The sequence below is a fragment of the Sarcophilus harrisii genome, chromosome 1 (assembly GCF_902635505.1).
Source record: "Sarcophilus harrisii chromosome 1, mSarHar1.11, whole genome shotgun sequence".
NCBI lineage: Eukaryota > Metazoa > Chordata > Mammalia > Dasyuromorphia > Dasyuridae > Sarcophilus > Sarcophilus harrisii.
Genome location: NC_045426.1, coordinates 54,207,021 through 54,219,691, shown reverse-complemented (window position 1 = coordinate 54,219,691; position 12,671 = coordinate 54,207,021). Strand labels below are relative to the sequence as shown.

The 12,671-nt window shown below is 34.0% G+C and overlaps 1 protein-coding gene across 3 annotated transcripts in view; it reads left to right on the top strand.

The window, feature by feature from the left end:
- The window catches only part of NR2C2 (nuclear receptor subfamily 2 group C member 2), a 115,228-nt gene that overhangs the window by 21,573 nt on the left and 80,984 nt on the right, over positions 1–12,671 (top strand). For 2 of the 3 annotated variants that reach the window (XM_031955697.1, XM_031955691.1), the window contains exon 2: positions 171–254. The exons of the other annotated variant lie outside the window; for it this stretch is intronic. In XM_031955697.1, coding sequence (XP_031811557.1) covers positions 195–254 — 60 coding nt within the window. In that variant the 5' untranslated portion in view covers positions 171–194. The remainder of the gene's footprint in view (positions 1–170; positions 255–12,671) is intronic. 3 annotated transcript variants of the gene reach the window in all.

Sequence of the window (12,671 nt, the reverse complement as noted above, 5' to 3'; positions counted from 1 at the left end):
GTATCCCCAGATGTGCAGTAAGCATAATACACTGCTTGCTTGCTGCCATGTCTCCAGCAGAGGGTAAATTCACATTATATTATGCCAGAGATTAATTTTGATTATTAATAATTTTCAAGTAGCCTAATTTCTTCTTGCCTGATGGAAGTTGCTGGCATCTTTCCAAACAGGTTCTCTAATGATCTTGCTTCACCATGGCAACAAATATGGAGGTGCTGGCTCAGCAGATAGTGGAGACACAGCAGGTGGCTGAGGTGAGTGACAGATGCTCTTCCAAATAGCTGGCACACTTGCTTTTGCAAAAAGAAATATGTCAGTGTGCTCTGTTGATTCTAAGTGATGGAAACAAGGTCAGGCATCCTTACTGGGCAGATTCTGTTTATGCTGTGGAATAGATGAGGTGTCAAAATAATATATATCATCCCATTCTTTTTGTAGGTTATGTGAGAAGTAAGGTGTCCTATTCTAAAATCAAACTTCTTTGAAAAATTTTAACTTTAACTCTCTTACTTACTCCCCAACCCCATGAGTAAATTGATGCTTCTAAAAATAAGAGGACTACATTTTGACTTGAACTCCATTTTAAGTTCTCACACTTGATTCCAAGCTAATGCTGTGGAATTACTGAAGACCAACTGCTTTTGAACTGCAGGATGTATTTCCAAAATAAATACACAAAAGTATAAATGTGAAACTTGTAAAGCATAAAAATTTGGAGGGATTTAGAAATTAAACACACAGGCATTTAAAGCAACAAACATGAGTAGATCATTCAGATTTTATATTAGCTTTAAAGAAATCATTCACTTACTCTATAAATAATGATTTCTATCAGCTGGGAATAAAAGAGATCAAAGCAGATTCATTTCATTAAAATATTGAACTTTTCATATAACTTACTAGTTGTATATTATGAAAAAGTCAAGTTTGTAAAAATATTTACTCTTGTAAAATTTGTGTACTTATTTCCTGTTTTATGTTTTGTTTGTGAACTGATAAGAGAAAGAGTAATTGCCTTCAAAATCCCTACAGACTATAGTACAAATGTAAAACAGGAATGGGGAGTAAGTTGAGTCACTAGGCTCACTTTGCAGTCAGTAAAGTTTATTTAGGGAACTGATTTGGAAACTTTATTTTATGGGTCATTCCTTGTGGGAACAGAGACCTTGGGAGCTAATGGAGGTGGGTGCTACACCTATATTCAAAAAATTGGCACCTGAAGAGTCCTATGGATTCTGCTTTGCAACTTTATTTTTTTCTGGGTGTTTATACACTGATGTCTTTCTCAAGGGGGAATTTATTTAGCATGTTGTCTTGATTCCAGTATTATTTCTTTTGGCAGAAATTCAGATCTATAAATTTATAAAACAAAAGAAGCCATTTTAACATTTACCAGTTGTGGGATCCTGAACAAGTCATTTTACTTTTCTTAATCTCAGTTTCCAAATGGCCAAAATAATTGTATTTCCCTCCCAGGGTTATTGTTGAGGAGCACTTAAGATCATCTATGCTTTGTAAACCTTAAAGCACTATAAAAATGCTTTAAAATTTTTTTATTTTTATATAAAACATATATATATGTTTACATAGTTTATTTTCATATTCACAATTTGGATTATACAAATGATTTTTAATGTAAAAAAATTTTATTCAAAAATGATTACATTTTCCTTCAAACTTTTAATTTTCTTTGAATTTTCCTCCCATCATTCAAGCTTATTTTTTAGGGGGGATAAGGAGGACAAAAGGGAGGGTTCATTTATAATATTTTAGTCTCAGTAGTCTGGCAACTTTAACAATTTCCAACTGAGAGTTAGTTAACAAAGGAAAACCTAGAAGACCTAGAAAGAATACTTGTTAGAGTGATTCAGAAATAGATAAAATAGATCATTGTTTTTCGACTTTACTTGATAATCAATTATAACACAGTTATGTTTATATCACTTACTTTGTCAGTATACAATCATAGATCTTTAAGTCAAGTGAGATAATATTTGTAAAATGCTTAGCACAGTTGCTGGCACATAGTAGGGCTTTGATAAATGCCTGTTCTCTCTCTGCTTCTCACACCCTGCTTTATGTTACAGCCAAACTGGCCTTCTTTCTAGTCCCCAAAATTGTCTTTCTAATTATCTCTTTTACTTTAATACAGGTTTGGAATTTGCTTCCTCTTTACCTTTGTCTCTTAAGACTACCCAACTTTTTCAAGGGTTTAACTCTGGTACCACCTCATATAGGAATTTGTAAGCACCTTAGAGGCTTTCTAATTAAACTGATGAGCAAAGTGAAGCCAGAGGTGGCTGCTTTGTCCAAGGTCACACAGGTGGGAAATATCATAAGTGGGATCTGAAGTTATGGCCTCTTGGAGCCAATACTCTTTCTTTTCTTGTTCTTCCTGGTAGTTAGTGTTCTTTCCTCTTCCAATTATTTTGTACACATTAATGTACCTGCTGTTTCCCTCTCTTCCCCCCAACCCCAATAGATAAGCTTCTTGAGCTTGGTGCAATTTTTAGTTCTTGTAGTTCCAACACCTAGCACCATGGCTTGCACATCATACTTGCTTAATAATGAGTGAATCATATGGTTTAATTTTTTCTTTCAGTTATGTGAGGCAACATGATTATTATTATTATCCCCAACATACAGATGAAGAATCCCCAAACTAGACAAATAGTGGTTACATTATCAATAATGATAGAGTCAGAACTGGTGTAATGTACATTAGTGTGGAATAAATGGACCATTTTATCAGCCAGCTGCTAATAAGTGCAAAAGTCTGTAATATGCTGCCTTCTCTTTGTGAGTCTAAGAATGATATATACCTAAAGAACTGAAATAAGTATCTAGTTTTATGATAAATTAGTTGTAGTTCACAAAGTTCTTGGTAACCTTGTTCATTCTTAGTAGAGTGTTTGTAGGCCTTCATTCCCAATCCCTTTCCTTTACCCCTTTCCCCCCAAAAAACACCTACACAAAGAACAATATAATTTCAGGAATTGGAGGCATAGATCATTTCATATGCTTCAAGTTTGAAATTCTTATATGATAGTATTTTTGGGTTTTTTTTAGAGAACTTAAAGAACTTAATTTCTTAGGAAAATATAATTTTAGAGCATCAGTGGTTAAAAACACAAAAATATTTTGAATGGAAAATCTAATTAAAATCCTTCTAGATAATTATGAAATAAACTTTTGAACACAAGCTAAGGATCTGTGAATGAATTTTGGACATGTTTATTTAACAAATTTGAAAGATTATTTATATGTGATATATTTTAAGTTGTGTTTATTTTGTATTTAAGGTTTTAAAATGAGATATCTTATTTTTAACTTCCTCTATGGCTTGATATTATGCATAATTAATGTGTGACATTTATATCATCTATATGCAAATAAATTGCAAAGAACTCACAAATTATAATGATTGTTATGAAAAATCCTGTGCTTTAGTCCTAGTAATTAAATAAAGTCTTAAGATCCAAATACATGGTTAACAAAAGTATGTGAAGACAATGTTAAGAATCAATCTTTATTTTTATATTAGCTGCCATATTGGATTAGATATGTCTTATAAAAGATAAAATTCAATGACATATCTATTCTCAACAATACAGGGTTCCAAGATAACTTTGAAGAACTTGCAATGACAAATGCTGTTTATCCCTGGGGTGAGGGTGCGGATGGGAGTGGGGATTTGATGGTGTCTGAATATAAATTGAAGTTTGCTTCTTTTTACTTTTATCTTTTTTTTAAGGATAATTTTTTTGTTCTATGTTTTCTTTCACAACATGACTATTATGGAAATGTTTTGCCTCATTACATTATATAACCTATATCAAATTGCTTGCATTTTCAGTGTGGGTACCAGTTTGGTCTGGTAACTCAAAAGTTTTAAAATCTAATGTTAGCAAATAATTTTTACATATAACTGGAGAAAAATGAAATACTATTTAAAAAAATTAAAATTCAACAAATGAGCAGCCTTTTCCAAAAATATTAGGTATTTGTATTCAGATTAATCCTTGAATATAAGAAAAAAAGATTGATTTTTTTTAAAATGGGAGTTTTAAACATGTTCAAATACCATTTATAAAACCAGCATCTTTAAGGAAGCCACTTATATCATTCATCAAAAATAATTAGATGGAAGAAAGAAAAAGAACTAACCATTTATCAAGCTGAGTATACTCATTTATCTGTCCACAGACTGTACTAAAAATTTTAGGATATGAATTTTAGATGTTTTTATATGATGTGAATAAGATATAATAGTGATTGATTTTGCACATACCCAAACCACTCAACAACAATTTCAAACTATTCAAATTCCAGTACCTTTTTTCCTGTTACTGTAGATGGTAGAGGCTGAAAAAGGAGGGAATATAGCAAAAACAAAATAAATCATTTCATTCTATCAACTTAATTGCAGTTCACTGCTACCTCCACATCGCTTTTGAGTCTTTCAAATATTGGTGATCTTGAAATTTCCCCATAACTATACCAACTTAGAAAGATCCTGATTTTGGAATCTTTTTTTTCTCCTCATGGGAAAGATAGTCACTTCCTCCAAAAGACTAATAGACCAAAAGTCTAGTTTATATGTCATATCCAGTTGAATCATTCCTTCTGCTATGGTATTATATCCTTTCTAATAACAGAAAGTTGGACAGCAATCTATTTTCTCTTGATATAACACCTCTTAGAAGAGGATTTTTAATCTAACCTAATTAAAAATTTTAAGAGTAACTTTTTTTCCAGATGACTTACAGAAATACCTGGGTTTGTATTCTTTCGCTCCAGTATCTCCTGGTCTTCAGTCCTACATCACCAATTGCCTATTGAACATTTTACACTAAATGTTCCAGAGACATATTAGAATTACCATAACCAAAACTGAACAGATTCTTTCCCAATGTACCACCATCCTTTAGTCTTTCAGATGTAACATTAGCATTAACTTCTACTTTTCATTCTTTCCATTTCTACCTTCACAACATCTCTTGCATCCAACTCCTCTGCAATCACATAGCTACCACTTTAGTTCAGTCTTTCCTTGCTTTTCACCTAGATTATTGCAAGAAGGCTCCTGATTGGTATCCCTGCCTTAAATCTCTTACATCTCCAGTCCATCCAACAATGCTGTTGTCAAAGTAATTTTCCTTAGATACAGAACAAGCTATATGACTCCCTTACTCAATGATTTCCTATTTCCTCTAAATTAAAATATAAACTACTCTCAAAACCCTATACAGTTTGATCCCAGTCTCACTGGATTTCCCCTTCAGTGCTCCAGAATAGCCAAAATAACTTTTACTCCTCATAGAGGTCATTTCCATATCCCTTTTTATGCCATTATTTATGTCATTTTTACCGACTGTTCCAAATGACTGGAATTCACTTCCTCTTTGCATCTGCCTCATAGATCCTCTCTTCCTTTAAGATGCCCTTCAAGTATTATCTTCTGCATGAAAGTTTCCCCAACTTCTAGGGCTAAGCACTAGTGCTTAGAGCTATAAGGAAGCAGGATCTTGGGCAAAGACTACTACAGACCAAGAAAGCAGTGACCACACTTCTCCATGGATCACACCACCTTGGAAACACTAATAACTTGGAATTTCCCAGAACTAGCTCAAAAAACAACTGCACAAAAAAGCCTAAAATTTGGAACAGGACTCTCAAATGGTACTTCCCACCCTCTAAGTGAGCAGAGCCCAGCTTTAATATAAACTTCAAAGTTGGGAAATAGGCTGGAACAATGAGCAGGCAAAAGAAAAGAACTTGGTCATAAAAAGCTACTTAGGGTAGCAAGGAAGACCAAGGCAAACTCAAAAGACAATAACATGAAAGCAGCTACAAACAAAATTTCAAAGAAAAATGCTAATTTGACACAAACCTAACAGGATTCCATGGAAGAGATAAAGAAAATGATAAAAGTGGTAAAGGACAAATTAGGAAAAGAAATGAGAGTGGTGTCAAGAAAATTATAAAATTATGAATTATAAAAATTGTAAAAGAAAATTATAAAAAAGAATTGTTTTTTTTTTTTTTTAAGACGCAAAAACTCACTTAAGAAAAGAATTCTTTAAAAAAGCAAAATAGATCAAATGGAAAAAGAGATTATAAGCAGTTCCTGAATGAATGAAGCAGAAGTGGCCAAATAGATAAAGCTCACTGAAGAAAATAATTCCTTAAAAATTAGAACAGGGCAAGTGAAAGTTAGTGATTCCACAATACATCAAGAAACAACAAAACAAAAGTTAAAAGAATGAAAAAAAAAAATAGAAAAAAGTATAAAGTAGCAGAAAAATGACTGACTTGGAAAATAAATCCAGGAGAGTGAATATAAAAATTATTAGATTATCTGAAAAGCCAGGATAAAAAAAAGAGGAGAAACCAGATACCATATATTATTAAGGAAATTATCATCAATTTATCAAGGAAAACTGCTCTGATATCTTAGAACCAGATAATAAAATAGAAATGGAAAGAATCGACCTGATCACCTCATGAAAGAGATCTCCAAATGATAACTCCCAGGAATATTATAGTCAAATTGCAAAGCCTCCGGGTTAGAGAGAAAATATTCCAAGCCACCAGAAAGAAATAATAATATTATGGAGCCACAGTCAAGGTAACACAACATTTATCAACTTTTACATGTTAGGATCAGAAGGCTTGAACTAAGATATTATGGGAAGGCAGAAGAGTTAGGATTACAACCAAAAATCAACTATCCAGAAAAATTTAGTATAATCTTTTGGAGTAGGGGAGGGACGGATATTTAATGAAATAGAGGGCTTTCAAGCATTTCTAATGAAAAGAACAGAGCTAAATAGAAAATTTGACATTCAAACACGAGATTCAAGAGGTTCACAAGAAAGTAAACTTTAAGCATTTTTTTTTTTTTTTTTTTTGCTGAGGCAGTTGGGCTTAAAGTGACTTGGCCAGGGTCACACAGCTAGGAAGTTTTTTTGAGGCCAGATTTGAACTCAGTTCTCCTAACTTCAGGGCTGTTGCTCTGTCTACTGCACCACCTAGCTGCCCCAGAAAGTAAACTTGAAAGAGAAATCATAAGGAATCAATAAAGTTAAGCTGCTTATATTCCTATGGAAAGATGATACATGTAACTCCTCATTTTCATGGTCTCTAAATACATAAATAAGTTGATTATGTTGTGATCTCCAAAATAAAAAAGGAGAAAAAGAAGTGAGAAAGAGGGATGTCCTGGGAGAAGCAGAGTGGTGAATTTTTATCACATAAAAGAGCTTTTGCAGTGAAGGGGAAAATGGAGAGAGGGTGGCGGGAAATGTTTGAATACTTACTGAAATTGGTTCAAAGGGAAAAAAATTTATATGTACACTATATATCTTTTATCCAATTGGGAAAGAATAGGAGAAGAAAAAAGGGTGGGATGGGGGAAGGATAAAAAAGGAAGGTACATCAAGGCAGGCAGTGATCAGAAGCAAAGCAGACTTTTAAGAAGGGACAAGATAAAAAGAGAGAAGAATAAACAGAAGAGAATGAGTTAGAAGAAAATATACAGAAGTCATAACTATGAATGTGAATTGGGATAAATTTACACATAAAACAGAAGTGAATAGTAGAATGTATTAGAAACCCACATTGAATAATATGTTGTTTACAGAAGATTCTTGGAACAGAAAGGACTAGAGCAGAATCTGATATGCTTCAGCTAAAGTAAAAAAGGCAAGGGTAGCAGTCATGATCTTACACAAAACAAAAGCAAAAATAGATTTAATTAAACGAGATAATCAGGGAAACTACATTTTGCTAAAAGATGCCATAGACAAAGTAATATCTAAAATTTTTACAGCAAGTGTCTCTGCTAAAGACCTCATGTCTCAGAGATAGAAATGAGTCAAATTTGTAAAAATAAGAGCCATTCCCTAGTTCATAAATGGTCAAATGATGTAAGGAGCCAACTTTTGGAAGAAGAAATCAAAAGGATCTCTAGTCTTATGAAAAAAAGCTCCGTCATTATTGATTAGAGAAATGCAAATTAACTTTATGGTAACAGCTCACATCTACAGAAATGGCACAAATGCTGAAGTGGATGGGAGAAAATAGATACATTAATGCGAGGTTAGTGAACTGGTTCAGCCATTCTGGAGAACAATTTGGAACTACTTCCAAAGTTCTGTTAGACTGTCCATACCCTTTGATCAAACAGTGGTACTACTAGATGTATATTCCAATAAAATCAAATGGAAAGGATCTATATATGCAAAACTATGTCTAGCAGCTCTTTTTGTGGTGACAAAGAATTGGAAACTGAGGAGATGCCCATCAATTGATGAGAAACAACTAAAGTCACATATGATTGTGATGGAGTATTACTGTACTATAAAATATAAGTGAGATGATTTCAGACCTATATGAACTGAGCCACAGTGAAATGAGAGGAACAGGAGATCATTGTGCACAGGAACAGCAATGTTATAATAATTAACTATAAAGGAGTTAAGCTACTCTGATCAATGCAGTGATCCAAGACAATTTCAAAGGATTCATGATGAAAAAATGCTGCCTCCAGAGAGATAAATGAGGAACACTGAGTACAAATTGAAGTATAATTTTCTCATGTTCTCTTTTTTTTCTGCTTTTTTGGGCAATATGGAAATGTTTTGCCTGATTTCATATGTTAAATTGATTTCATATTGTTTGTCTTCTCAGTGGGTGGTGGAAGGGTGGGAGAATTTGGAACTTAAAATTTAAAAAGAAAAGGCATCAAGACATTAAAAAAAAAACCCTACATACCAACTTTTTGTTTTCTTTTTTTGAGAAGCAATATGTATAGAATGCTATATTTGGAGTCACAAAAAAAGCAGGGTTTGGAAAACCACATCAGATACTTTGGAGCTATATGACCCTGGGCAAGTCATTTAATCTTTCTTAACTTCTGTCTCTTCATCTGTATAAAGCTAATAATTGTAAAGGCTTAACACAATGCCTAACTTATAGGAGGTACTGTACTAGTTTTTAGTCCCTTTCTTTACTTTCTTTGCCAACCTTTTCTAGCAATGATTTTTAAAAGAAAGTTCTTGACACCAAAGTCCTGCCAAATGGGTGAGCATCAGAAAAGGATATTGTTCTATCAATGAATATAACTATAGAGAAAATGTATTGTATTTTAAGGGTCATGGAACCTTCCATCTTGACAAGGAGTAAAAATTGTCCTATTTACATTTCTCTCTATTAGAATATGAGCTCCAGGGAGAGAAGAAACTTTTTTTATTTGTATCCCCAGTGCTTAAATATACTTCGAATAAGCACTATCACTTACTCATTTGGATAAAAGACAGAGAATTTAGATTTTTGAGCCAGATATCATGACAACAAAATAGTAACTTCTATGTAAACATTAAAATGCTCTTACCTATCTGTTTTCATTCAGAGGCATTATTTAGCAGCCAACATTTGCTAGGTTCTATGCTATCCATAAGGACAAAAATGAAATTGTATCTGCCACAGGGAAGAACAACATGTTTGCTTATAAATGTGTATGCAAAATAAAACTCATTATTTGATAAAAAAAAAACTGCTGGAAAAACTGGAAAACAATAAAGCCATATTAGATTAGACCAACATTTCATACTGTATATCAATATAAGATCAGAATGGCTACATGATTTAGACATATAGAGTGATACCATAAACAAATTAGAAGACTAAGGAATAGTCTGTCAGATCTGTGAAGGGAAGAACTCATGACCAAATAAGTTAGAGAACATTACATAATATAAAAGAGATAATTTCTATTATATTAAATTATGAAGCAAAATTTAAAAATTAAAATATATAAAAATATATAAAATTGTATAATATATAAAATATATTAAATGAAAACATTGTTAAAAGGTTTTTTTGCACAAGCAAAATCAATGCAATCAAGATTAGAAGGAAACAAAAATCTGGGAAACAATCTTTACAGGATGGATGTATCTCTCTGACAAAAGTCTCATTTCTCAACTATATAGAGAACAGAGTTGAATTTCCAAGAATATAACCCATTCCTCAATTGATAAATTGGGTAGTTTTCAGATGAAGAAATCAGAGCTCTATAGACATATAAAGAAGTATTTTAAACCACGTTTGACCAGAGAAATGCAAATTAAAACAACTCTGAAATACCACTTTACACCTATCAGATTGGCTAATATGGAAAAAAAGGAAAATATTAAATGTCGGACAATATGTGGGGAAATTGGGACACTAATACACTGTTGGTGAAATTGTGAGAACAATTGGAAACTATGCCCAAAAGATTACCAAACTTTGTATAACCTTTGCTCCCAAAGAGATCATTTAAAAAGGGAAAGAACCTAAATATGCAAAGATATTTATAGCAGTTCTTTTTGTGGTGACAGAGTATTGTAAATAGAGGGAATACTCGTCACCTGGGGAATGGCTGGAGAATGGGAAAATATTGTACAAGAAGAATTGATGTGTAGGCAGATTTTAGAAAAAACCTGGAAAGCATTGTATGAATGGATGTAAAGTAAATTTACTAGAACCAAAAAAAAACTGTATACAATAACAGCAGCATTGTGTGATGATCGACTGTAAATTACTTAGCTCTTCTCAACAACTCAGTGATCCAAGACTCATGATGGAAAATGCTGTCCACATCCAGATAAAGAACTCTTGGACACTAAATGCCACTCAAAGAATAGATTTATTCACTTACTTAATTTGTTCACTCATTTATTTATTTATTTGTTTGTTTATTTCCTTTTGGTCTGTTTCTTTTATAAGTGACTAATGTGGAAGTCTGTTCTATGTGATTACATATATGTGTGTGTGTATGTGTAAGTAAATTAACAGCTGGAAGAATCTAGGAAAAAACTTGGAATTCTTCTAAGAGAAAGAGGTTAGGAAAAAGAACATTGCTGGCATGGGAGACTTGCTGGAGAAAGACATGAAGAGAGGAATTTATATATGGCCTTAAGTCCACTGGTGCCAAACTCAGAGAAACAGGGGCTATTTAAAAAGAAATTGAGACTAAGTGACATATCCAAGATCACAAAAATAGTGACAGATAGAACACTTGTATTTGTCTTGTATTTGTTCTACTGGATCAAACTAACCCTAACAAGAATCCAGGGTAGAGCAGCTTTTGTGGAAAAGGGGCCCAATGCGGGGGGGGGGGGGGGGGGGGGGGGGGGGGGGGGAGGGAAGGAGGGAGCAATGGGCGAAACCCCAGGAGTTCTTTGGATATATGGGGCAAAGAAGAGGGAACAGACAAAGATAAGACCAGAGAGCAAATCTGGATGATTTGGGAAGACTGAAGTTCCCTGACAGAAGTAGAGAAGTTCAAAAGAGGGACCTTTGCAGAAAAAGATAAGCTCTGTTTTATCTATGTTGTTTGAGAAGCCTGTGAGTCATGCAGCTGGTAGTGGTCCACTTTGTATCAGGTTTACAAAGCAAAGGTGAAGAATTAAAGAATTAAAGGTCAGGGGGAAGGGAAGGGAGTGTGCCCTCCTGGTTAAGGAGTGGGATATGAGTGCTGATCCAGCAAACCAACCTGAAGAGAAATTATAGATTTGGAGGAAGAAAAGGAAGAGGGGATGGAGAAGAGAGGAGAAAATGGCCACATTTTGTAATGTTCAGTGTGATTTTATCCTGTTGCTAGAAGAGGTGAGTCAAATGAGCAAGCATTTGTTAAGTTCTTGTCACATCTCTTACTGTGGAAGCACTAAGGACTCAAATAAACCACTCCCCTCAAAAAAAAAAAAAATCCTTCCTTTCAAGGAACTCTGTCTAATGCAGGAGATAATATGCAAAATAACTATATGCAAAAAAAAAGAAATATAAGTTGGAGATAATTTCAGAGAGAAGACCCCTAAGATTAAGGAAGATTAGGAAAATGCAGAGACTTGAAGAAAGCCAAGTAGATGAGGAAGGAAAGAATTGTAGATATGGGATACAGCCAGAGAAAATGCCCAGAATTGGGAAGTGGAGTACCATCTCCAAGGAATCGTGGGCAATTCAGGACCAAGGCTCCCAAGATTCAGGGTCCTGGGCTCTTCCCTCTCTGAATCAGAGGGGAGATGGTGGTCAAGGCAATGGTAGTAACTTGACTTCCCTGAAACATGCTGCCTTCTTTCTTTCCCTCAGAATACCCTGCTACTTTAGTTAAGCTGGCTTCCCTTACCTGTTTGTGGAAATTGGTGGAGATGGCTGGGCCCTTTGTCTTCTGGGGAGTTGCTTCACTATTTTGTAATTGTGAAGTTGATAGTGATATCCAAAGTGGAAGGTATCTGCAGATGAAAAGGTATGCTATATGATCCATTGGGGTGCTGAAAGAAAATATAAGAACTTCTATTTCTATTCATTTTATCTAAAAGAAAAAAAATTTTTTTAAGATCTTAAGCTTTACTATGGTACTCTCATTCATTTTATGTGGCAGACAATCATATATCACATGAGAGCTATCTTGAGGGAAGACTAGAAGTTACAAAGCATGAAAGTGCTGACAATGCCTCCTCCATTCAAGCATTCACTAAGCATGTTGCAGTGAGTGAATGAATGAAAATAGCATTTATCAGTGGGCAAAACACTCTGCTAAACTCTGAAGATACAAATGGCGTAGCAGGGGCAGTTCCTTCTTCCAAGAAGCTCGCTCCCTTTCTGAATGGAAGGACAACTCT